General features: G+C 41.4%; 1 protein-coding gene across 1 annotated transcript in view; it reads right to left on the reverse strand.

The window, feature by feature from the left end:
• CNTN4 (contactin 4) overlaps positions 1-27,998 on the reverse strand; it is a 575,590-nt gene that overhangs the window by 156,799 nt on the left and 390,793 nt on the right. The window contains 1 exon segment of the mRNA XM_006026697.3: positions 2,891-2,986. Within this exon segment, the coding sequence (XP_006026759.2) occupies positions 2,891-2,986 (96 nt within the window).

Consider the following 27,998-nt stretch of genomic DNA (forward strand, 5'->3'; position numbering starts at 1 on the left):
TGGAACTGGTGGTTGATCACTTATACCAGTTTATGTGTACGTGCTCTGTCTAGCCAATTGTGTTTGAGCACTAAGTGTAACATCATGGTAAATGGGTTGCCATGCAATTCTCAGCTAGCTGATGAGAAAAGATTCAAAGAGGAGACAGGTACAAAAGCATTATCATTATTTAAAAAAAGAAGAAATGATCCATAGAGATGACTCTGTAGATGTGGAGTGCTAGAAATAGTTTCCGAGTGCAGGAGTTCAGCCAAAATGGTTGATTGTTGATCATTGTGATTAGTGATAATACACTGAAGTTGTACAAGTCACTCCATTGCTTGTTGGCCACATAATGCATTGCCTGTGATAGAGACTAATACCAGTCAAGGTGATATAATAAGTGACTAACTTATCTCACTAATGCTTGATTTGTAACAGCTGTAACAGAAATGCATGGGTTTAAATAAATACCCAGCCAACTAAGCCTGACTCGGCACCATACATCCAACACAGATCTTATAATCAAATATGTATGATTAAGTAAAAACAATTGTTTTGAATTTTCTAAATGTTTTAATTATCTTCTTTAAGTGACACTTTAGTTTAAAAAATCATTACAGTCTTCAATTATATTTATCCATTTATAAAATCTGCTAGTTCATGAAATCAGGCTGGCTTTTGCCGCTGAAATAACATAACCTTTTCATTGCTGATAAAGTAACTTCCTTGTTTGGATACCAGCATTAGTGATGCTGGCATTAGTCAGGTACAAGGTTTTGATAAGCATCACCTGCTGGCACATGGGAACAAATCATTTTATGTCATATGTAGACAACAGCTATTGTGACATTTTCTTTTTCATTTCCCCGTTACAGATATTTGGATATTTCCTTACAAAAAAGACACGCATTTAGAATCAAGAGGCCATTGCATACCTTGTCATAAGAAATTCAAGGTTGTACAAATTCGGAAGCAATATTATTACCCTGATCAAATCCTGTTTTCTCTACCCAATGTTTAAAGTCTTGGGATCACAAAATAAAGGGTCAAATTTTGCCTTAGAGTAAATGGTTGCAAGTCTCATTGAGGTTAATAGGTGGTGTATCCTAGAGGCAAACTTGTTTCTTGTAGGTAGAGGAATTCTATGTACATCTATGTATGGAGAAGGGCCAGTGCAAAGGCCAAGAGCTGGACCAGTCCAGAGGACTTGGTGACCTATACGAGCTCCGTCACAGAGGGAGAGAACAAGAGAAGTGCTATTTGCTGGTACCTTTCACCCTTAGTGACCAAGAGGAAGGGCAGCATTAAGGGGAAGACAATAGGCTTTAACTCAGACTGCCATTAACTGTTAGGAAATGCCCAACTGGAAACTACCTTTACCATAATGATCTAGAGAGGTGCATCATGTTATAAATAAGAGAACAACTTATGGTGGCTGGATTTTAAAAGGGGCTAAATTATTTTATGACCAGCAACATTTGTGCAGTGATTACACACTGAAGATAGATAATGATGAGAAGTTAGATAAAGACAATCCAATCTATTGCTTTAGCAGCCCAATTGAACACTGTAAATATTTGCTCCATGCTACCATACATTTTTTTTTCAGCTCTTTCATCTTCAGCGCTGTGCTCTCAGCAAAGTTTGCTATAGGCATTCCTTGCCTATTCACAGCATTGTGGAAGGGACTGCAAAGGTCATCTAGTCCAACCCACTGCACAGATGTAAGATTTGCTACACGTTTGCACAAAATAAATATTATAAGATCATGATCACTGCTGTTCCTGTAGCTTTGGAAGTAGTAAGGAATGAGGTCAGGAGGAGGGTACAGATTAAAGCATCAAAGGTTTGCACTACTGATTATTTTTGTGTAAACTCCAAAAGGAAAATAGGGCATATTTCTGAACATTTCATAAGCATTATAATCCTGGTTGGTTTAAATAGGTATCTATTAAAAAAAATGGTAGTGGACCAAAAAGGAGCATCGACTTCAGGTGGTGGACATTTTGTTCCATCCCACCTGAGCTCCAGATAGTGGTGCCCACAATTTCACAGACAGGCACTAAAAGCCATAAGAGGAATCCCAGGATCTTTATGGATCTCACTGACATTCCCTTTCCCCCAGAAATAAATAAAACCCTGCATCTGCAAGGGTGCAGTGGGATGGTAGTGCAGTCCTCCTACCTAACATGTAATTTGGAGAGATCTGGGCATGAAATGGAAGATAAAGCAAAAAGTTTGAGCAGCAAGGAGGTGAATGAATCAGGAGGAAGGAAGGGGAGTTTTCCAAATCAAGGCAGGAGAATGTGCTGAAAACGGCTCAGCCTGCCATTGATCCCTTCTCGGAGAACACCAAATATGTAGATTTATAATGAATGGCTACATCCTCCAAGCAATCTCTGTTTATCTCCTGAATATGTATATACTAGTATTTGTGATGTTTTCTTTTCCAAGGCACATGCATTTATACTGTGTAATTTAGTCGTTTGTCTGCGTTTATCATGCTCACTTTGAAGATTTACTAACATGTCTGGATGCTCAATAAAAGCCATTAAACCATTCAGGTTGGATCATTCTCTCAATCTCATACCTTCCCACAATTTGTCACCGGTTTGAAAACGTTTAAACCTTCCTGAAAAGTGTTCAAGCGCAAGAGACCGAGACACCTGCAAATTGCCCCATAGACCATGACACAGGGTGGGCCACCTGGGCCATGGCCCGAGCAACTTTTTAGCCTGTTAATTTAGCTACCTATGCAGTTAAAAAAATAGCTATAAAGTTTTAACTGGAATGACAATTATGCATAAATATAAGTTATAAATTAGCATGCTAAAAGTTGGTCGGGCCATGGCCCGGGTGGCCCACCCTGTTCTGCGGCCTATGAATTGCCCCAGCTAGCATGATTTACCTCCAGAGTGGGGCGGTGGTCCACACAACAGTACCATTCCCTGACCTTGACGGACTGAGACCGTACTTCTTGTTCTTGTTTTGAAGTTTTCAAGATCTGTTAAGAAAGAAAGAAGGAAGAAGAGAATGAAATGGCATTATCGTTGTAAATCAGCAGGGTTGCATGCATGTTAGGGCTGTTTTCTTTTCTGAGGGAGATGCAAAATGAAGTGAACTTGGAAGAGATGTCTGCTGAAGTCTGCTTCTAATACATAGGAAAAACAGGCTGCTACCTAGGGCAGCAAAATAGAGGCAGCCAAATGTTCAATAAATGTTCACATGGGTAACTATGGCTGGGTAGGGGTGGACAGTTGTTGATTCACTTATGGCAGCACTCTCCCTCAGAGATAATTCTGACTACATATTGCGCCCATGCAATTAATATAAAGCCATTCTGAGAGGAAGTATTGCTGTAAATTGCCATTTATCCTCATTCATTTTATACCCCGTGCCTGCAGATTATGATTCTTTGTCTTCTGTAGGAGCCTTGTTATTGGTGCCTCGTACAGCCTGCGTGGGACTGCAAATCTGCAATCCTGAGCACTGCGAGATTCCCAGTAGCAAAGCCCCCGATACAGCTGACACACATTAGCTGCACTGTGCTTTATTATACCACATTTTTCACTTCGTCTTCCCCACCCGTATATGCTTTCTTATAGGCACCGTGAAAACATTTTCTCTCTCCCTGCCTTACACACTGGGTTGAGGAAACCTACTGTTAATTGTTGATGCCACACTTAGTGACCCAAGTCCTGGCACCAAATATTGATCAGAAGCATCAGCTGCTGTGGGAGCTCCTGTGCAGTGAGTCACTTAAGTAGCCCTTTTATCTTATACAATAACTTGCTTTGGAGTCTTCACTTCTTTTTGTTTTCAATGAAGATGAGCCATTTTTGGCTATATCAAAATTGTCCTTTGGTGAAACAGAAAGACACCGCAAATACGCAAGCAATACATGCACTGAACAATAAGAAAATGATCGTAGCATAGCAAAATAAGAACATTATCTCCTTCAATATTTTTTTTTTAAGAATTAACATAGACGCACGCACAGTACAGAGATTGGAGGAAGCCTCTGCTCTGTTTTAGACACGGCACTAAATCAGGTTTTAATCTCAAAGTGTTTTCTTAAATCCTGCCAAAATATGCTCTTGGCTTATAGGAGTATGGTTACGTACATGCAAACTGTCTGTGTGACAGCAGCCTCCTTCTCTCTTGCCCCTTGGGCTGAGAGATTTTCACTATTGCCTCAGTCACTGTGAGCATATGAATATAGGGAAAGCATTGTTTGGAAGGGAAGATGGATTATAATATTCATACTGAGATAGTACCGAGGGGCTCCAGTTCTGGACCAGGATTTGAGTATTTTAAACACAAACACAGACAAAAAAGATGGCCCATACCCCCCAAGTAACACAAGCTAAGTAAAAATAGTGATTGCAATGAAAGCACTGGTTACTGACAAGATTAGCCATATTCACATAATGGTCAGCTTAATTTCATTGGACCGCTGCTCTCTACATTAGTCCATCTTAAAATGTTCCGTTATCCTACAGTATACACTCTTTTTCATGATCAAATAACACTGTCCATATTCAGAGGCTGGATAGCTCTTGAAGGGAAATGAAGGAAACCAGTGCACTGCAGCGAGTTGTTTGTGTAAATGTGAACACACCAACACAGTAGCGCAACTAGGGTGTGACGACTGGGGTGCAGTTACCAACTAAACGGGGGTCAGGAGGGCGGAAAAACCCCCCTGCTGCCGTGATTCAAGCATTGCCACAGCAGCACCCGTTGCTGCCGTGATTCAAGCATTGCCACAGCAGCAGCTGGAAGCAATAGTGTAACGAGGGTGGGGCTAGTGGGGAGCCAGCCCCAGGTGCCAGCTATTGAGGAATTGGGAATCTTTGTCATGCAGAGCCCTGTGCCATCCCTGCCTAGGCACAGGACCTGGGCAGGGCTGCACTGCAACCAGCATTGTATCTGTGGGCCGGGGGGTGCCTTTGTCACTGCAGATGGAGCCCTGTGCCCAGTAACATATTGGGCGGGCGGACAGAGGGAAATGAACAGGGCACCAGGGAGAGCTCTCAGGGAGCCTGGTCTTGGGGATGCTGCTGCCTGAGCCAAACTGATATAGCAGCAGCAGCAAGTAAGGCTTCCCTCCCCGTTGCTTCCTCTCACCCCTCCCCTTCCACCCCACACACTCCAGCAGTCCACATATCCTGTACCATCCGCCCCTGCCCCAGTTAGTGAAGGAGCTTATTATTCCTCTGGCCAGAAGTCACTGCTGACTTCATGTGTCGCAGCTGTGCCAGGCACCCGGCTGCATCCTTACACCTCTGCTCCAACACAGCGGCACATCTCAGCTCCTACTGATGTCAGTCAACTAAATGAGTACATTGATGGCCATCAGCTCTTTGCAGAGGTGCTTAGCCCTTTTCATGATTAATATAATATTGACAGATCCTGATGAACATCTGGACCTATCTGTAGCGAAATCAATGCAGGACGCAGCACAATGCATAGATAAGGAAAGACCTGCATTAGTGGAAGCCTCTGGATTGGAAATCGTCAAGTGTTCTGGGTCTGTCCAACAGATTTTTGGTCTGGATTTCTTTGCCTTCTTAATCCATTACAAATCCATTGCTATTCATGGTCTAGAAAAGTTGCAGGATATCCACATGGTGAGAGCTCTTTAAGAAGGGGAAAATGGCCTTTTACACTTAGCAATGGGGAAGCAATCCTTCTCGAGGCCCAGCTCCCTTTTGTGTGGGCACCCAGAATTCCCCCAAGGAGTTATGACTGCACAAGGATGCAGGACAGGACAGACCCCATTTGTATGTATTATTGGTACGAAACCAAAATGGTGTTGTGGGGTGGGTGATCAAATGTGATATTAGGAAACATTTTTTTTTAGCAGAACCAGTTTCACAATGGAATAATCTGCCAAGGAAGGGAGGCATAAATAATAAATAACAGCAGCAGCACACTGAAGTGACTGTTGCAGGGCATCTCTGCCCGAGGGGCTGGAATGGTAGACTTAACCGGACAAATAGTCACTGATCATGATTTCCTATGGGACTATTCACATGGGCAAAGATTGCAGGATCAGTTCCCTGGAGCAGTGGAGCAGACTACATGGTTCAGGAGATCTTCTCCAGTCTGTTCAGCTGTTATTGCATACATCCAAAGACACATCTTTGCTCTGTCGTGAGACTTTATTGCCATTGTTTTTCTTCCGCCTTACTTCAAGTCAACACCTGCACTTTGAGCAACGCATGTGGTTAATGAGATCAGCTTGACAACAAGAAAACATTTTGCACAGTGCAGCCATATGAAAGACAGGATTCTAGACCAGCACAAGCTTATTATTACATTCTTACTGTTGCCACCTCTGTCATGAGCCTTCCCATATTTGATATTTTGCTTGCAGCTCCATCTCTTAGAGGGGAATGGTTACACGAGAGGCTTGCTTTTCTTTTTTATACAAATATGTTTACATTCTAGGTTGTAGGGGGAGCAAACCTTGGAGTTAGTGCACTTCAAGGATAGGGACAGACATTCAAAAAGCCTAAGGCAGAATCCATCTAAGTTGCACAGCTTTTTTGTAAGCGGTATAGTTTAGATCAGTCATGAACAGAATGCACATTCACCCTTTGGTGGTGGTGGGAGAAGGGAATCAGACTAGGTTCCTACATTTTTAATTCAGTCTGTGTGCAGTGTACTTCTGTTTTGTTATGGGTATAGACCGATTTCTGATCACCAGGGATCCTGGTTTTCTCTGTTTAAAAATCACAGATCCTCCGATTAAAAAACTCCAAATCCATGATTAAAATGAAACACTGTTTTAGATATAGGTATCAGTTGAAAACAATGTTTTACTGATATATTTACAATTTGAAAGCAAATTTGGAAACCTACCAGCGCCTCATTCACTATAATACAAGAAATTCTAAGTGCCTATACATTTTGGTATTTGCTTTTGAGTTTTTTTTATCAGGAAAAATCAGAGCTCGCCCCTCCCCCCTGCGTGTTTCTCTGTGAAAATGAAAAATCCAAGTTTTTCTTGCTTAAAATGGAAAATCCGCATTTTTTCCATCTTCCCACGGGAACTGGAAACCCTGGATCCTTCCTCACTTAGATTGGTACAAGTGTAATGTCTGTACCTGGCTCAAAGGCTCAGAAACAAGGAGGCAAATAAAAAAGCATTTAAACAAATCTCATGATTTTATATTGCTAAATTCATAACTCTTTTGCATTTAAAGGTACTAAGAACTGTGGACTGCCTCTTCCCTACTCAGCCTTGTTCTTTACTGCTTATAATCATGAACACCAAAGGATTCCTACTGAAGCCAGAAAGACTATTTCAATGAATAGTGCTCACCAATATAAGCAAGGGTTGCCCTTAATAAGCAAACAGTAAATTAAATATATTAACTTAATACATGAATATTTAGATTAGAATGCGCAACCCCATTAACCACAATGGGAGACCCAGTTATGCATTTTGTCTTTGTGTTCCTTGGTATTTTCTCTGTCAAAGATTGAGTGGGGAGGGACAATAAAGGGTCTTTTGGTCATTTGTCAAAATTCAGATCCTTGTTGCCTGATACCTGAAATTCTGGTTATATTTACATGGAGAGAGAGTATTCAATGTAATGATGAGCGTAAACACAGAGAAAGTCTCTAATTTTTTTTTGGATGTTGGCAAAACACCTAGTAATTTATTTATGATATGAAAAGTGCAGGAAGTAGCCCATTCGGGAGATCTGCGAGGAATACTTGGAGCTCACTTCCAAGTAAATTCCAGGTTGAAAATATAAAAGATCATTCACTGTAAAATACTGAATTTTGTAAATAGGGCCTTGACTTTGCAAGCACTTATGCATGTACTTAGCCTTATTCAGTGAACAAAGGCACAGCTGTGAACCTGCTACTCAAAACAAATAGCTCACTTGGTTTCAATTGTGAGCAACTAATCATAAATGGGTGTATGAAGGGTTTTATGATCTAGTCCTACATGAGGAAACACAATTAAAACTCAAGAAAAGGCTAATGCACTGCAAAACATATTTAGCCCATTTATTTCAGAACCAGCAGTTTTGTTTTCTTTATATAATTTCATAGGGTGCAAATGATTGTACCATAGTATAACTGGTAAAAATAATTACACTTTATTAATATGAGATTTCATACATCACTTTTTTGCTATAAAATCTTTCCAGAGAAGTGCGAAAAAGCTGAGCTGCTGATTTGCTAAATGGGTTACAAAGCATCAGGATTAGCAGTGTTGAAAAAAGAGGCTCAGTTATGCTCTCATTTATTGCGAAATGCAAGGAGAACGTTTCCCAGAAACTTCTAGTCAAATGCTGCAAAATGTTCCATTTTAAAATTAAATTCTGCACAGTTGAACAATCAATACATGGAGGCAAGACCACTTGCCAAACAAAAGCTAAATGCACTCGCTGAAAATCTCTCCAGAAGCAGCTTTATTGCAAAAGTAGTGCTCTTACACATTTCTTCGATTTATGCTATCCTCAATCAAAGAAAACACACCTCTCCAGCGCCCCTCTACCCCTGCATGAAGAGTAGGTGGAAAATTGTTCTCTATACTTTCTATGATAAAGATCAATGGGATGGCTTCGGAGAAGAAATGAAAACAACCCTTTGCAGCTTCAGATGACTGTGAATTACAGTGCAAGTGGTTCAGTTATGTACGTCTCCCCTTGCAACTAACTCCTAACCTGTCATTTATGCACTCCAGTTTGACTTCCCCCCCAAATTCAAAGATTCTGCAGTCCATAAGGTGGATTTTTTCCCATTTTGGTTTATTGACAGCAGGGTTACATAAACCTAAATAGCCTATCCAATGCGTGCTTCACAGTTTCTGACTCCTTCAACTTGTCACTTTTAAGAAAAGGATACCTTAACAAGACAAAACAAGGAACAAGTTTCAGAATGTGAATGTTTAAAACCAATTCTTAAAATGGTCAGAATCTGCGCGCACACACAAAAATTAAACAGATTAATTTGAAACTCCCTAAAAATTTGAGATTAACCTCGAGTCTGTGATCTGAAAAGTTGGGACACGTACCCCTCTTTTTCACAGGTACACCCTTCTTAAAGGCACTTGGTACTTGGCAGGGATTTGTCATATTGAGAAGTCTGTTACATTTTATTTGTGTTTTGTTTTTCTCGTTGCTCTCAGGAACCAGAGATAAGGTTATCATTTAGTCTTCATTGAATGGCGAGCAATGGCTTTTTAACAAAAATTATAATTGCAGACCTGCATGAAGCGCACCGATTGTACACAGAGGACACGCACGGTGTCTTCGGAGTTTGGTGACAAGTGAACAGATATATTGCCATGCTAAGGAGTGAGAACAGAACTCGCTTCTCTCTTCTGCCCTGCTCCTTACATTATTTGGTTAGTTCCTTTTGCTTCCCTTTGCTTCTTTTTGATCACCCTTTCTTCCGTTGTGCCTCTCCAGTCTTGCTGCCCATGCTCTGTTGCCTGGGGTCTACTCCCTCCCATTGTCTGTCCTCTTCTATTGCTAAAAAAACCTCCCGTATTCTCTGTGCCCTATTATCTAAGCACCGCTTACTCAAGTTCCCCACCTTTCAGTTCCTCTTTTCAACTATTTAATTTTGCTCTTGCATGAGCCCTAAACTTTAGACCCTTTCTAATTAGCTAGCCATCTCTTCCTGTTGCCCGTCCCATGAGTACAAAGCCTTCCTTCTGAGATGCATCGAAAGAAAGGTGGCATCAGTTTACTCAGCTTCATACAGAGTAAGGGAGAGTATAGATGCCAAAAGTCAGCAGGGTAAGCAAAGAATTCAGCTAGCAGGGGAACCCCTGCTCCCTCCTAAGTGTACTGTAAGCAGGTTGCTGAGGGTGTATTTTGCTTAGGTTCTTACAGCATAGGGACCAAGTGATATTGGAGGTCTGGTAATATGGATATAATCATCCTGTGTGTGTTGTTCAGGCCTAGACCAATTATGTTGAAAGAGGAAATGGAAAGGCTAGATTTTTCTCTTAATATTCCTTATAAGAAGAAGACCTTGGATAATTGAGGCTACTTAAAATGCAAATTCTAAGATACAAGAAATGTTAATACTCCAAATATATTAAACAAATCAACTTCTCAGTGAGAAGCACTGAAATCATGTGAAGTGACTGAAATGAATAAAACATTAAACATCATGCAAATATATAGATATGGTTACTAGTGGTGTAGTACTTGTGCTGGGCTGTCAGTGATGTATCAGACAATTATTTGGTCTTCATTTACCATGGTAGTTTTATAACTTAATAGGCTACCAAGCATGACATTAAGAATTAGGCTATATATCAAGACCACAAAGGATTATGTGAGTTTTATACAAGAAACAGGCCTCAATCAGTTTGGGGTATAAATCTCCTACTGGCTTTGTGATGATATTGGTTTCTAAATAATTCCAGAGATTATTTATTTAAAAACAACATAATAATTTTAAAAGTTTTCATATCACACAAATCAAGAATAATGCCAGTGGAAGTATATATATTTAAATGAGGTTATATAAATGACTAAACAAAAATATAAAAAAAATAAATCGCACTTTGAAGACCTTTGAAAAAGGGCAGAGGATTCCAGAAAACAATTATACTGATTTCACACAGACTTGAATTCCTATGTAGTTACCCTTGGTTTACATTGGTGAGAACCCCCTACCACAAAATATGGAAGTTGAATGCACGAAGAACAACTGTTCTGTAATGTCCCAGTTGTTTGGGGACAGTCACTCTGTTTAGCTTATCTACCCACCAAACCTACCAGTTACATTGAACCTTATGAAAATAATGTCAGTAAGAGACGGCACCGTTTCTGTTTATCATATTGGTAGTCCTGCTTATGCTGATTCATTGGCAATGACTTGCTCCTCGTCACACAGCACAACCTTCTATACTGAATAAAGCATTAGTTATAAATGACCAGTGCAGAGCCTGATGATATATCATTCTTAACCACAGACAGACAAGGGAGAGTAGGAACAAAAATTTCCATGATGTGGATCCAAAAGCATGTCTGGAAATATACTAGCCCCCAACACTTCCTGAACACCACCAATAAGATTACAGTGCAAGTTATACACTAGCTACTTTAACCCAGAATTGTGTTTCATTATAGTCAAACCAAAGTTATACGTTTAGGGATAAGCAGGGTTCTGGGTTTTCCGTTTCCCATGGAAAAATGGAAAAAAAACCCTGCAGATTTTCCCTTTTAACTGAGAAAGAAAAAAAAATGCATTCCTCATTTTAATGGAGGAACACGTGGATTTGGACCTGGTGCTCCTTGTCATTGTGAGCCCCGTGCCATCCTGGCAAGGTGCCACCAGCCCGTGGAATTGTGCCCCTTGCTGCTGCTAGGTGAGCAGGGGGTACTTGGTTAGGATGGCACGGGGCTTGCAGTAGCAAGGAGCTTCCCCGCCCGGCCCCATTCTACCCTGCCACACCAGGTCCCACCTGCTGGACTGCAGAGCCCCCATGGGCTTCGCTCTGACTACACTGTGTGCAGGGGAGGGGGAGCCATGGGTGGCAGCTGGGGCTCGGGCACTGCTGCAGGGGTAGGAGGCTGTGGACTCGGGTTGCTGGCCCATAGCCCTGGTAGTCGGGGGCCCTTCCAAGCAGGGTCAGGGAGTAGGGAGCTCTGGGTGGGGAGTGAGGGGCATCAACAGGGCTGGGGGACTGTAGATGGGGAAGGAGGGGCACCAGCAAGGTGCTGTGGGGGGGCTGTGGCTTGGGAGTCAAAGGCCTGGATCTGTGTCTTGGTGAGCAAAGGGGGCAGCAGGAGCTCTAATTTTCCATGATAAAAATCCAAAATCAAATACAAAAATGTATATGTACTTAGAATTTATTTTATTGTAGTGATTGAGGCAATGGTAGGCTTCCAAATTGTAAATATATCAATAAAACATTGTGTTCAATTGACACACACACACACACACACACACACAGAGGCATTGACACATACACACACACTTATCAATTGAGCAAAATGTTTTATTCATATAGTTACAATTTTAAAGCAATTTGGAAACCTGACAAAAAACCAGGATCCCTAGGGATAAGGAACGCAGGCTTACTTAAGAGTGGGATGCTATAAACCTGAAAAGCAATGAATTGGAAAAAGGATTTAGGAGTCAGAGTTGACCAGCAACTTAACATAAGCTCTCAGTAAAATTATATGGCAAAAAGGGCTAATGTGATCTTTGGATAAATGATTGGGGAGTGGTGGATAGGAGGCAGGATCCTTTTCCTTTGCATATGGCACGAGTGAAGCCAACAATGGAATTCCAATACTATGTACATTTCTGGCAGTTGCTATTTAGAAAGGATATTAAAAATTAGAGAAGGTATTGACTAGGGGTGTGCGAAGTGGGCCCTATTCGATTCAGATTCGGCCTGAATCAGGGATGCTGATTCGAGTTGTTGATTTGGATCACTGTCCCTGATTTGATTCAGCCGAATCAAAATCTGAAGATTTAATGCTGATTTGGAGAATCAGCGATTCAGACATAGACACAGTTTTAAAAGTTTTTTCTACGTACCTTGAGGTAGCAGCTGTGGCTTGTGAATGCTGCAATGCTGGGGTGCATGGAGGATCCCACAAGAATGTGGGAGGCCCCCCCACGTGCTTGGCGGCAAACCTGAAAATAGACTGAAGTACTTTTGGTCCACTTCTGGGTCTGCCAGGGAGCACGCTGAGGGCCCCACCCCTTGCGCCCTCCTGGGGGACCCTGGGTGCCCCCCCTAGACCCAGGAGGCACCGAGCCAGAGGGGTGCGGTGGGGGGGCCCCAGCATACTTGCCAGCAGACCCAGAAGTGGACCGGAAATGCTTCTTTGGATTTGGAGATTTGGCCACCAAATCGGGCCAAATCTCTGCCGAATCGAATTGGGGACTATAGCTCTGCACAGCCCTAGTATTGACAGACTGAACGAAACACCACTTGAGTAACAAATGAAGCTCAGTCTCAGTGAAGCTCATCAGAAGAAAGATTAAGATGTACCTGATCATTGAATACGAGGACCTTCTTGGGGAGGACATATTGGGTACTAAAGCACTCTAATACAGGAGAGAAAGGCATAACATGAACCAGTGGTTAGACATTCAGGCTGAACAAATTCAAATTAGACACAGTTGGTAGGGAGGGTGATTAACTATTTGTATAAAAGTGATAATGAAACCGGTAGATTCATCATCTCTTGTCTTCCAATCAATATCAGATGCCTGCCTAGAAAATATGCTATAATCACACCCATGTCATTGGGCTTGATTCAAAGGCAACTGGATGAAATGGAATGGTTTGCAAGATATAAGAAGTCTGACAACATAATTTTATAAAAGGATCAGGCTCATAGCCAAAATATACCCATACACCCTGGAGAGTTTTGAGGCAGTATTTACAAGCATTAGGAAATACCACTTCTTTATGGTATCGAGAAACTTCATCTCTCGGTACAGCATCGTGTCATTGAATGAGCACATATAAAAATGTTGAGAACATCTCTGAAAGACCAGCACTAGCCATTACCAGAAGATGGTATGAAGTTGACTAAAAAGTCCTAAAATCTTCCATATATGGGAGCAAAATATCAACTACTATATGACAAAAAAAACCAGACACAAACAAATTTTATGTCTGCAAAATTCTCCTAAGTGAATGTTTTTGAGGAAATAAAAAGAGCAAGTAATTAAAAGCTGGTGTAAAACACTGATGTTATAATTCAAATGCAGGGCACAAAGAAATACAAATCAAGCAGGTAAAAATTGCATTGTGCTGTATGTAAATTTCCTTGGCTCTTGAACTGTAAAAAGTATGTACTATCCTGTTCCATAATTTGTGATTATTTAATGACTGAAGAAGGAAGGAAAGGGCTGAATCAGAGAACGGTTTTCAAATCAGTCTGTAGTTTCTTGATTCCAAACTAATTAAGATGAGATTCATTAATGCAATTGTTAAAAAGAAAAAAGTTAACTTGAACGTACATATCTGAGTTTTTGTCCTATTTAACCCGAGTGTTCTTCCTCAAATATAGATTTCTTTTGATTAAAGAACTAATTAATTACTGAAATTGAGTAGGGACAATTATGCAACATGAAAATTATGATGATTTCACACTTTTGGAGACCAAAGTGCTTTCAACATGCATCAGTATGATACCAACTACTGAGACCAACTAGATAGCCAAATGTCTTTGTTGACCACTGAAATATGTAACAGGGTGCAGTAACTCTACATTCATATCAGGAAACAAATAACCATTTTTGCTACTATAATTGAAGGTGGAGGAGGAATAATTAAGCAGAATAGAATTGGAATTTATGCAGGAAATCTGGGATGTTGAAGACCTTTGCTTTGGGTCTCTCTAAAAGACATCCAGAAACACAGAAGCTAGGATTAGATACCACTTCAGGAGAATATGCACTCTATATACACCTTTCTTGCTTTCCATAAAGTAATACCTTTCACAACCTGTCTGAGGCTCTTCTTGCTTATGTTGATAGAGCCAACAGAACTACAATCTAAAGTAGGGTTATAAGAAGGCAAGTAAAGATGACTTGGCTACTTCAAAGAGTTTCTTAAAAAAAGAGAGAGAGAATTTAAAGTCCTTCTGCAAAGTGCATCTTTTCAAATTCCTAGAACTTCCTTGTTCATCTGGGTGGCATACGCTTGCTGATTAGATTGCTTTTTGTGCCACACAGTAGATCATTCCAATGTAATCTAACCTATAATTATATCTTTTCAAATAGGACATGCCCTGAATTTGTATCTATAACTCTGAAAGAAACAGTGGAGGAAAAGATAAATCATGTATTTAAAAAATAAAACTGATTTGACTTTACTGAGGAGCTTTAATTCCTGAATAGATTATGTGATGCAAATTATGAAAATGAGGAACACAGGTTAAATTGAAATCAAGAAATACCAATCAAAGTAGCATTCCTTGATTGTGCTAAATTCTATTCTGCATTAAGCTGGTGTAAAACAAGAGCAACTGAGAATTGACTTTGATTCAATACCTCAAAAATTCTGATATTATTAAATATCAGCTGGACAATACTTTAGGCTTCCCTGCTGTAGAGACACGTAACTTATATGAGTTATGAATTCAGACTTGAATTCTGATAATAATACAAAACCTTAGCGGGAAACTCCTTCAAACATCAGCAGAACAAATACTATCAGTATCAAATCTGGCTGAGTAAAAGTGATGTAAAATGCATGGTCTGCTCTCTTATGCACTTCAAATTAAGAACAGCTACACATGCAAGGTCCTAATTCATGAACATACATACTAAGATAACTGAGGGATGCCGTTCAAACTGTATTGCCTCTAGGACGTGTGTAGACGAAATGGGGACCCTCAATTGAAGCGGTGGGTTTTAAAAGACACTGCTTCAATTTAGGGCTGATTAAACCCCTGTGTCATACACACACCCTGCTGACTTACATGTCTCTCCAGTGGGGAAGGAAGAGTGAGCTGCTGGTGGCTGAAGCGGTTCCTGGGCTGTGGGGAGGGGGGGCAGGGGGGCTGGTGCTTCCCTCCACAGCGGTGGTGGTCCCTGCCAGGTGGCACCCGCCCACAGGCACCTGGCTCAGGTGGTCCCAGCGGGCACCGCAGCTGTGGAGGGAAGCACTGGGCCCCAGTGCAGCTCAGGCAGGCTTCAAGGGTGGGGGTAGGGGAAGATCTGGTTTTTTCCCCCACTATTCTAAGTCATTGAAGGCGCATTATGCCACCAAATTTCCTACAGCGGCTGGAATTAATGTGCAGTACACTGCTGAGATGTGCAAACAGCAACACTATTAAAGGGGTGCAAAAGCATTTAGCCTGCTTTAAAGTGTCATGCACACATGCCTCTCGTTTTGTCTACACATGACATGGTACTAACTCTATAACAGGTTTCATACGGCTTATTTCACTGTAAGAAAACTTGAGATCTATTTAGAGCATTATCAAAAAGTGTTTTGTGACAGACTTGCTGTATGACCTTAGGTAAATTACTTAACTTCTCTGCATCGGAGTTTACTCTTCAGTATAGATGAGTAGAGCAGCACTTGAACCACCACCTTAAAGAGGCTTAATTAAATAATATATGCAAAGAGAGTTGACATCCAAGGATGAAATGTTCTGGATAAATGAGAAGTATTATTAGCATGTATGCATTAAAACTTGTCCTTTAGAATAAACTTGAATTTCTATGAAGTGTAACAATATTTGCAGTTTCTATCATCTTCATGGATGTGATGCATCTAAACTCCTTACTTTTACGAATGCAACTTATTTAAATAGCATAAAGTAACGCCAGCCTGAGGTTCATTATAGCATACTAACTCTCTGAAAAATATCCAAGGTCATAGAACTTGCCAGCTACAGCTGGCACATTTACCTTTTCTTCCTGGTATATCATTTTAAAATACAGAACATTGTGTAACTTGCTTCTAAAAGATCATATGTAAGGCAACAGAAGTCCAAAAAATTCTAAAAGGGCCAATAAACAGTAAAAGTTGGTACTTAATCATAGTAAGCGGCATACAGAAATTTTAACCTGAAACATATGGCATTTGATAGATATAATTATCCAGCTTTAGCTTGGGTAAGCAATATTTTTCCCACAAGTTTTAAGATTCACAGCATCAATATTTATAGGGTAGGCAGACCAAGTGAAAGCAAATCAGAGCTGCTGTGTTTCTCCACCCTTGATTATGAAGCACTTGGCTTTACATGGATCAAAGCTGTGATGCCCAACCTTTTTGGCTCCACAGGCTGGATGAATGAGCGGCCAGATAAACAGCTGTGTAGCCAGGCAGCCGAGCCCCATGCAGCCTGGAAGCAGCCATGTGCTGGCCCGGCCTGGCCATGTGCACGCAGATGGGGCCGTGTGCCAGTCTGGCCCTCCACTCTGGCAGAACCTAGCACAGAGGGCCTTGTTAACTGGCATATGGAGTGTCCCATAGGTCTGGAAATTGGGCAGGAGAAGTGTGGCAATTAATGCTCCCACCACTTTCCTGCTGTCAATTTTTTGGAGATTCAAGGGCAGGATGTCCATAGGCCAGATCTGACCCACTGGGGTTTGAGTACCCCTGGATTAAAGCAATAATACAGGGTGTGTCTACATGAGACAATTAATGGCAAATTATCATAGTTTACTGTGAAGTAAGCACAGGTGTCTACACATGCACGTGCTCACTTCACAGTAAATGCAAGTAGAACATGTATACACCATTAGTAACGGTGCTGTAGGGCTCATGTAGGCGCCTGACCAGGAGCCAAATCTGCTCCTGGTCAGCTGTCCATCAGGGGGCAGGAGATGGCTCCCTGGCCCCAGGAGCTGCCTGCTGCTGGGGCAGGCTCTGCTACAGGAGCCCAGACAGGGACTATGTCCCCCTACCCCAGCAGCAGGGAGCTCCAAGCCCCCTGCTCCCAGATTGTGACCCTTATCTCCCAGCCTGAACTTCATGGTCACGGGGCTCAGGCCGAGAGAACCTTATCTGGGAGATAAGCATCTCCCAGATCCCTCCCTACCCATCCCAGATAAGTGTCTCCCAGCCCAAGCCCCATGATGCAGAGCCCAGGCTAGGAGATAAGAATCTCCCAGCAGTGGCCCCACGATAATGGAGCCGGCATTGGGAGTTCCCTGCTGCCTGGGACTGGTGAGCTTGTTCCCCACCCAGCTCTGTGCTCATGGACCTGGGTGGGGAACAAGCTCCCCCAGTCCCATTCCATGATCACAATTGTGATCACAGAGCAGGGGCTGGGAGCTGGTTGGGACCTGCCCCTGACTGGGACAGTTCCCAGCCCACCCCAGACTGCACAGGGAAGCACCTGCAGCTTAGAGGTGGCTAGGTACTATCCTGTTCTGGCCAGTCCCCAGCCAGCTCTGGGCTGCACATGCAGACTTCCCCATTCAGCCCGGGACTAGCCGGGAGCTGTCCTGGTCAGGGGCGGGTCCCAGCCCTGTGCCCCAATTGGGTGATCGAAGCATGGAGCTTGGAAAGGGCTGCAGGGGTGGGGCAGGTTCTAGCCCTGCCCTGATCCACCAATGGAGCAACTAGCAGAGAGCTAGTTGCTAGCTGCCCCACTGGTGGATTGACACAGGGGACTGGGACCTACCCCGCCCCTGCAGCTCTTTCCAAGCCTGTGTCCCTGACTGGGGAGCCAGAGCTAGGAGCTCCCTGCTGCTGGGGCAGGGGGACATTGTTTCTGCCCCAGCAGGAGGCAGCCTCCCAGGGCCAGGAGACAGCTGTCTCCCGGCCTGGTTCTCCCTGCCACCCCGTGGGCTCGCACCCAGGGAGAGCCAGGAGCTCCCCTTGGTGGCAGCAGGGGCACACTGCAGGGTTTACAGGGAACTGGGAGCAAATCTACTCCCTAATCCCTGCATGTATAGACACCTACCCAGAAACCCTTACTCTGCAGTACTTTACTGCACAGTAAATTTAGGCTAGACTAAATACATGTGTAGATACACCCATAATATAGAAACTTTACTATATAATGTTTACCTCAATGCTTATCTTGAAAGTCAGTTTGCCCTTTGGCAGCAGGGCCTCATAGGTTAATAACAGAGATCAGGAGTGTTCCAAGTAGCAAGAAAAAGACAAGATGAACTCTGTTTCCTATGAATTTATGGATACCAAAGAGTGTGAGGGACACAGCTAGCATAAGGTTGACCTCTGCAGTTAGTTTTTAAACCCATTCTCTGTTATCGCTTAACTAATTACTTAATTTTTAAGATCTGAATGCGCACACAATGTTTGCAGCATTTGTACACAAGATCCAATTGCTTCCTGTGGTTGGCTACAATGTGGAAATAATTCAACTACTGAACTCACTGCACCCCTGAAGAAAAGAATGAAAACAATAAGACTTCCCTTAGGAGGTTGTATGTCTCAGGTCATTGGTGATTTGACAAAGAGGTCCATATCTTGTATGAAAGCTAAGCTCTGTTTTGCATTTCTTTGTTTGCCGGAGGAGTGTTTCCATGGTTGTTTCTCCATAGGCTTTTATTTTAAAACAATGCTTGGCATATTTTTAGAACCCAGCATGCTTTTCATAATTATGGCAGTTCTGAAACTAAGCAAAGTGTTACATACGTATGAGGGTTATTTCATAAAACAAAAATAAAATTACACTGTTAAATTGCAGGAGTGGCAAATGGTTCAAATTGGTAGTGACAGGTGTCAACATGTCTTTTAGAAAGCCAATTTATGTGACTGCATCTAGTAGAAACAAGCACAGTTGTACATTTGGTTGACTGATGCACAGTCATGAAATCATCCTCTATTGGTTAACCCTTTATCATTACATTTACAACTTTCTATAAAGATTGGTCATGGACTGTTAATACTACTTTTTAATTCAGACCTTACATGAAAGATAAGTTTTCATTTCTCTATATCCTAACTGAAACATGCTTAAATCAATCAATTCTTTTTTTCTGTTAGGTTCTGTTTTCTAAACAAAGAAATATGATAGATATTCATGCTTATAGAAGAAAATACTGCGTGCTTTTATGCAAATATATTTGACACAAAGCCTGCCTTTCGAAGCATAAATAGTTTAAAATAGGTTTGACATGAACATAGTTGGCAATTCATAAAAAAAAAAAATGTCGTAGTTTGGTTGACCTAGGATGATCTTCGGTAAACAAGGGGCGCGTCTACATGAGGCGCTACATCACTGTAGCTACAGCGATGTAGCGTTGGCGGGCACTAACCGTGATGCCGCTGCTACTGTGCAGTAGCAATGAGTAGCAAGTCCTAAACGACTGTTCAGTACCAACTACACAATCAGGGGCACATGCAGACATGCCCAAGGGCTCTTAAATCAGCGCTGAAGAACTGTTAAGGAATTTTACCAGGCTGATCTCACACTATAGCTCCCAATCTTGCACTGAGGACCCAAACAATAATGTACATGGCATTAACTAAGAAAACACTAATATACAGTGTATCATATAGCTACATTTTCATATGCATGGTAGCCAAGAACCAACGTGGATTTTCAACAGTGCCTAAAGATATTAAGGAGAAAGTCTTGCTGACTTTCACTGGGGTTTGTACTCTTAAACCCCTTAGCTATTTTTAAAAAATTTCCCAGTGGTGCACATAACCTTTTCATATGTATAGAATCTTGGATCTATACTGTACTATAAAGTTGAAGGCCAAATTCTGTAGGCCTTAAATTAAAATCAATGAGAATTTTTCTTGATTAAGGACCAAAGGAATCAGTCCCAGGTGATTCTGAATAGGCCAGCGATGACATTTTATTGAATAAAGGGTTTAGATTGGATAAAACAGGTTCTGTCGAGAGATTGCTCATACACAGTCTTCCAACTTGTTTTTACCAGATTTGCATTGCCCTAATACACACAACAGACCCACAGTTTCATATTCTGGACACAAATACACAAGCAGATGGAAAAAGAAGTCATTTGCATTGTTGCTTATGGAATAATGTGACTTTACTGACTGTAGACTACAAACTCTGCTAATTTAGTTCATAAAGCAGCCTTTAAGCAGTGCATATCAATAAGCTATAGAGTTTAGGGGATATTGTTCAGAAGAAACTATAGAGAGTGGGCTAAAAGCTGTTTAACTGATGACTAGCACCCACAAAAGCATTAAAGCCCTTTGCTCTCGAAACAGTTGACAAGATTTGCCTCCTATTATTTATGACTCTAATATCTCTAAACACTGTCTCCATAAAACCTGTGGCTGGCTTTAAAAGTGGGATTTTATGTCATCCCTTTCACAAAATCAGAAAGATTAAGTTCTTCAGCCTATGTCCTTGCTGTTGTGTCAAGACTGTACAGCTGCCTGCGCAGTTCAGAATAAAAGCCCCTTCGATACAGAGCTTAATAGAATTTTAGTTGAAGAGCAGGCGTTCTAATGAATAATTTTTAGAGTCACTGATTTGAGAAGTAGTTTACAAGTCTTAGGATGAATGCTTTCTAATTTCACCCTTGGAACCGAATTTTCACTGGGATTTCAATTTAAGTGGGAGAAGAAAGAGGCAACCCCCCCATGAAAATGTTGCTAGAAGCTTATTATGGTGTGCACTGAACAAGATCCCACATCGTATGATGATTTGGGGAATCCGTTGGTACAACGTACGAGTTCCGTGTGAGATTTTGAACTCTCAGTCCATATCTTTACCAAGGTGGCAAATTCATTTCAACACACAACCTTTTACTGCCTCTGTTGCAAATGTACTGCCCTGCTGAGCCTAAATTCCAAAGGATGGTAGCACAGACCTAACAATAGGATGCTGTTATGTGATAATGATCCCTTATTCAAATGCAAACATCATAGACAATAAGCTATCTCCTGGCAGAGAAAAATGGTTTGTCAGGGGAGAGGTTGCCAAGGCAACAAAGTCTCCAAACCAGGGTCCCTGATCACCTGTTGGAGCTGATCATTGAGTGACTTGACAAAGGAGGTTGAAAGTTATACCATTATGAAGTTATAATCATAAAGTTTTTCACAAGCTAACAAGAAAGGGAGCTGCTGCAGAAGCCTGAAGTGGTCAGCCCAACCTCTCCAAATCCAAATAGGCCCTTGTAGATTCAAAAAGCGAAGTGTGAACCAAAAGTGAGGGGCATTGCATGAAGATGTTGTCTGTTTTCTAAACAATCCGTCTCCTATACTTTAAGTAGATCAACGGTACATTTAAAAACGAATGTTTCATGTCAGAGAAGAATCCCTGTTTAGCAATTTTCTATATAAGCTTTTCTGATTCTTAGCCTGAAACAACACTTTTGCTTCAGAATTGGCTTAAGTTAGAAAGCTTAAAAAAATACTACCCTGAAAACCAAATGAAACTCGAACAGACCCAACATGATTTTTCTAGTATTTGGCAAAGAAAGAAAAAAAATCTCTTGAATATACATTTTTCTCCTTCTGATTTTTCAGTTTAGACACCAAATCAAGCAATCTATTAGTCGCACAGTACTGTTCTTAGCACAAATAATTTCATAGCATCAGAGGAACAGGCTTTTCTTCTGCCTCACCGAGGAGCGTTACCAAAACAGATCCTCTAACTGTCTTATTCAGCACCCCATGCCTGTCGAATTAGCTGGCACCCCAACTTTCTATGTTGTGTTGGGGCATGCAAGCCAACAAGCACACAGGCATGGCATTTTCAAAAGAACGATTTCTCTTAACTTTAGAGAAAAATCAACAAAAAGCACCAACAGACAGTTGGAGCTTTTGAGGCGATACGATGCCTATGAAGGATGTGCATGTTTATGTTATCTGAGATCACATTCAGATAACCAGCATCTCATTCTGGTCATATCTTTATTCTAATGAGTTATAAAATGGAAGTCACGTTTTGTTGCACACAGGCAAAAGGAACCAAAATGAGACATCATCTCTGACAACCACATTTGGAGTGCCATTGTCCCTTACATTGGCAAATTCACTGTACTTCCTACCAGAATAAGAATGACATTATAACGCAAAATCATTTCCCAAAACCCAGGAGTTCATTAAAGGACCAATCCTTCAGTCTAAACCCTCACTCATATCAGTGAGAGCTGAGGACTGTCAACATTCATTCAAATCACCCACCATCACTCCAAATTTGACTAAAATTTATTTAAGCAAAGATATCTGCACACAGCAACTCTAGTAGCTTCCCAGCGCTCTCCATTTCTTTGAAAACTAAGCATTCTTCAGTTAAGTCACAACTCAGTATTTTCTATTGCAAAGAATTTGGAGCTAGGTTGAAATATATTTTTCAATATTCAGGATCCCCAAATAATGGGGATCTTGGAACATGGTGCCTTAGAGTATCATCTGCACCATTATGATCTCTTCTAGTGGGGGCCAACCTTTTGGCAGGCGTGCCACAAATTAGCTACCATGATTCCTGGAAGCCTGATCCTCTTCCTCTGCCTGATCTGCGGCTCTGCTTTCTGCTCCCTTCCTTGTGCTCCCAGCCCAATCTGCTGCTCAGTTTTCTGCTCCCTGCCCTCTATGACACTGTTCTGCCTGTCCCCTTCCCAATTTGGTGCATGTTATACCCAGAGGCTTCCCATTGCACTTGTGGCATTTGGGCCACCGGTTGCCCACCCCTGAACTACTCCATTTAAAACTGAAACAACAGTTTTAATGTACAGTATATTTTCTACATCTGTTTATGGATTCGTGCTATTTCATTCCAAAATAAACAAACTGAATATCAATAATTTGTAGATGTAATTTAGTCATCCGTGACTATAACTAGGGTTCCCGACTTTATCCAAAGACAAGCTACATATTAACAGTTATGTACATTACTCAATTACTTTCTTCTCATATTTTGATTTATAAACCACAAAAAATGCCCAGAAAAAATATTTTGTAAGGGTATTCTTGCTCAGAGAATTAATATTGCTCCTGCAGAGACATTAATATTCACAACAGGCTACATATCTTTAAGGAGCTATTATCATTCCCTTTTTTTTAGCCTTCAAAGTCTGGGCTAGATTTCAGACGAACTCCAATGACTCTAATAATCTAGGAGTAAACAGCCAAATGGGCCATGAACTGGAACTAACTTGGTGGTAATACAGTTAGGTTATAAAAGCTTCAGGAACGAGATAGCAAAGAACAGGAAATTCCACTGATAATAGTACAACGTAAGATGCTGTGCCAGGCTATGGGAAGCAGGCAAAACCAACCTAAAGAACATCTCAACCTTTGCTTAGTCTCACCATGGAAATGATATATTGTCATCCTTTAACTAGTGCATGTGTGTAAGTGTGTGTGTGCATGTGTAGTACACACACACCAAAATGGAGAGAGGAATTAGCTAAATTTAGTGAAAAATTGTACTGGCCAATTCATTAAATGTGAAATGTTATTGAATTTTAGATAGTAAAAAGATATGATCATTCTTCAGAGAACATGGAGATCCGGCTTATTTTAATATGAAACTGGCCTGGGATCCAAACTGTGTTTCAAAACCACAAGAGAAAATGGGTGACCTTATTTCATGTCCTTCTAGCTGGTGTAATAAAAGATGCTGTTGGCTTAAAAATGGCATTTAAAGGCCTGTTTTGGGGGGAATTGGCTTATCGGTATAAATATATGCATGATAAGGGGTCAAGGTAAGCAGCAGGGGTTAAATGGATTTCTAAAGAGCTTGGGAGATGCACACACAGCTTCTCATGGTCCTGAAAGCAGACGGGCTGTCTAGCACAACAAGGCCAATGGATGGTCTTGAGCCTGAGAATTGAAAGGGGCATGCCATAACACGAGATCACCGCCTTCAAGGCAGACAGGTTGTCTAACACAACAAGGACACACAGCCTGGGAACCAAAGAAGTATGTACCATACTTTCCCATACCACAAAATAAGTGACATCAGCAACAAGGCCTCAGAGAGCAGGGGGGCCTAAGTCCCGGTTTGGGGGGAACAGACCCAATTAGGAGAAGGCCTGGAAGGCTAGGTGGACATGTGACCACAGAGATGCAGCCAACCAGAGATAGCCACGGATAAACAGTCATCAGGAGTCATTGAGGGGAAGAAGAATACAAAAGCAGAGACTTAAGATTAATAACGGGTCCCTCCTGGTTCCTTTTCGTCCCTCCCACCCATCTCTGTTCCTTCTTGTCCCTCCTTGCTGTCCCTCCTCCTCCCTGAGAGGGGTCCCTATCCACATCCCCAAGGAAGGGTCCCTAAGGCCACCATGGGCCAAGGGCATACCAGCAGCCCATCTCATGTACCCCTGGAGGGGGGCTGTGGGACTCATCATCCCACCTCCAGACTGCTGACACCTAAGAGAGAGACCCTCAGAGTGGAGCCTGTATCCTGACCAGATGTACTTTGACTCTGATGACAGCCCTAGGATTGGTAGATAAAGAATTGCTTGATTGTTTGTATTGTTGCTTTTCTGTTATTACTCTGTATCAGTAAATTTGCCTATGATCAACTGGCAGGTGGTGTGGTCGGTCTGAGGGTTGTGCCTGCCTGGAACAAAGGTATAAGTGCTGGGTCCAAATCCAGTGTCAACAGATACTACCAAGCAAACCTTGCTTTCTCCTAATGTTCAAGAGAGCGACCAACAAACCCTAACACTAACCCTCTTGAGATAATGTGTTTCAAACTCTGGTAGGGTAACTCACTTCACAGTCCATTATTTCCCAGCAGATCCCACAAAGCTGGTGGCAACTGTGTAATTGGTTCCAGAATTTTACAAGATATGAAATACTCCTAAAGTCTCTGCAACCCATCGCAGTTTTTATTAATCATCAATGAAACCTCTCTCAATCACATTTTAATTGTAGTCTCAGTTCATTTTCATCTAACTTTAGGTAAATGACTTCTCCAGACACTTCATTACCATCTTGGAGGCTTGATTTTATTTAAATCCCAATACTACCTGTTATTGCATCAAAATTAATTGCTAAACTGGGGAGGAGGAGCAGAGAGGTGCCCATTAGTGGGCCAGGACTTCTAGGCAGATTAACAAAATCAAGGATAAATAGGATGGACAGAACAGATGTTCTTCCTTTGCCACACCACTGGCTATGCTTCTACAGCACAACTATTAATAAATTGTATGGCTTCATGGCTACAATTGTATTGTAATAAATTGCAGGGCCTCTTATTATCTAACTGATTTCTGTGTGATGTAGAAAGAAATTGATGGCAGCTCTCCAGCACAGGTAGAAGAGCTACTTCTCTGATAGTCCTTTTAAGCGGTGTCCATATAAGGACACAATGTTCCCATGGGCATCATTTCCATCACTGCCTTTCTGCATCATATAAACTGAAACACATTCCTGAATATCAATAGTGGCTTACAAGATTACTTGCATTGAGATAGGGTTCACTGATTATTTACAAATACCCTGCCACTGTTTTAAGTACTAATGTATTCATCTTATTTATAACCCTTGAGTGCAAACAAACTGGCTATAAATTCTTGTCTGTGTTTCATGTAAGTTAAAGGCCCTTCCATCACAGATGGAAGTAAAGCAGGTTATATATCGTCTCTTACATACTCCCTATTGGTCCTATTCATCAAAAAAATATGGCTTATGGTGGCTTAGCTTTCTTTCTACTCATCAGAATACATGGTTGCAAAGGGGCAGAAGTTCTATGCTGATAAGCACACTGTGATTGTGCTTAAGACAGTGGTGTGTGAAGTAATGATTTGAGCAAAGGGGAAAATTTGATGTGGAAATGTTTGTGTGTGCAGAAATTTAATGAAGGGGCTGGCATATTAACTTATTAATGAATATCTCCTTCTGGACCATAGCAAATGCATTCACAATGTGACCAAAGACAAGGGGGTTCTGATTCTGGATGAAGTCTCTATGTCCTATTGTGATAAAAACTACTGTTAATTCATTTCTCTACCTGGAAATGCACTACTGGCTACTGATCCACAGCCCACCCTATATATACTCAAGGCAATATAGAAACCCTGGTTGCCTATATATGTGGTGAATGGTGGGACATTTTAATTAGAGTGGTTCCTGAGTGGTTTTAATTAAAAAAAAAAAAAAAAAGAAAATTAAAGTGGTTTTAATTAAAACGGCTCACCATCACGTGTATTAAGCCCCCACGGGTTTAAAAATGGCTGCTTGATGCTTCATCTAAACCACATTTGATGAGGTTTAGATAAAGTGTCCCGGCAGCCATTTTTTAATGCGCTGGAGCTTAATACACATGACAATGAGGCTACGTTGGAGTGTTCTAATTAGAATGCAGAGCCGACCTGATTAATTGAGTCTGCTCTGATGCATTCTAATTAGAACGTGAACCAGCATATGTATAGCCATTGTGTTTCATGGGGGCCTGTCTTAATTCAAGAAGGAAAAACAAGGGCATAGAGGAATGTTTTCTCCTCAAAAAACAGGTCACATTTAGATTACTAGCAGGAAAAACCAACTGTAGCAAGAAGGACCTCGGTAGCCACAGGAATACCAGGGGAAGCAGTCCTTGAGGTGCAGGGAACCATTAGCAGGAGGTGGCTCTCAGAAAGATGGTATTTCCTAGCTGTGGCTGCCAGCAAAACTTAACTTGGGAAAGACTTCTCGGATATGGAGTTGAGGCAGTCGGAGGCGCATAAAATACTGGAGAAAGAAATATGTTGGATGTGGGATCCTGTCTGAGTAAAACAGGTGGAAGCTGAAAAAAAAGCAGCTGAACAAAGGAAGGAGGAAGCTGGAGAGCTGAATATCTGCCCCTCACCAGCAAGCAGACCTGGCAAAATGAAAGTCCAGACTGTGATGAACACAGGCAATCATTTGCTGAGTCTTTCTGGGCTGAGGAAAGAGCCATTGCTTCACAACATCTCAAATCTCCCAATTTGATTTGATTTCTTTTTATCTAGTATAATTATTTCCAAGGGGTTTGATAATTGAAATTACTGATGATTAAAGGCACCATCTTTTCTCAACAGCCAGAAATTAGTCACCATCTTGGAAATGATTGATTTCAGGTGTGCCAAATGCTTCATTCAATTTAATACAGTAATATCAATTAATCAGCAGGTTTCTGTTGTTGTGTTTGTTTACTTAGTCACAAAAATGCAGAAGTATTGGTGGCTTCTGCAAATGTTTTCGTTATTAATTGTTCTTGAAAGAATTATTCCATTGATCATTTAATCTTCACAAAGAAAATGAATACACTTCAGGGCAATAAAAGGGTACAATAGTAAAGAATTTGAGCAGCAATTATAATTTGTTTCTTAGCAACTAATAGCAAAAATTATGGGATTTGCTCTATACCAGATATAACAGGAATCATTACTGCATTGGGAATATAGCAAAAATCCTTTACTGTATAATGTTGGGAGTAATTTGCCTTTTCTGCTATCCTAGTGAAATTATTTTGGGACTGGTAGGTCAAAACCCCAAAGTATTCTAATTACAAAGGCATTATTATTGTGTTTTCTGCTGCCATTTGCATTGCATTGGGATGAATACTATCAGTTAATTTATACACAGCAGTTATTTTCAAAGAAACACTCGGATAAAACAAATTATATTAATAAACTGGGGGGGAGGGTGTGTGAGGGAAAGA

Source organism: Alligator sinensis, unplaced genomic scaffold, assembly GCF_000455745.1.
Source record: "Alligator sinensis unplaced genomic scaffold, ASM45574v1 scaffold984_1, whole genome shotgun sequence".
NCBI lineage: Eukaryota > Metazoa > Chordata > Crocodylia > Alligatoridae > Alligator > Alligator sinensis.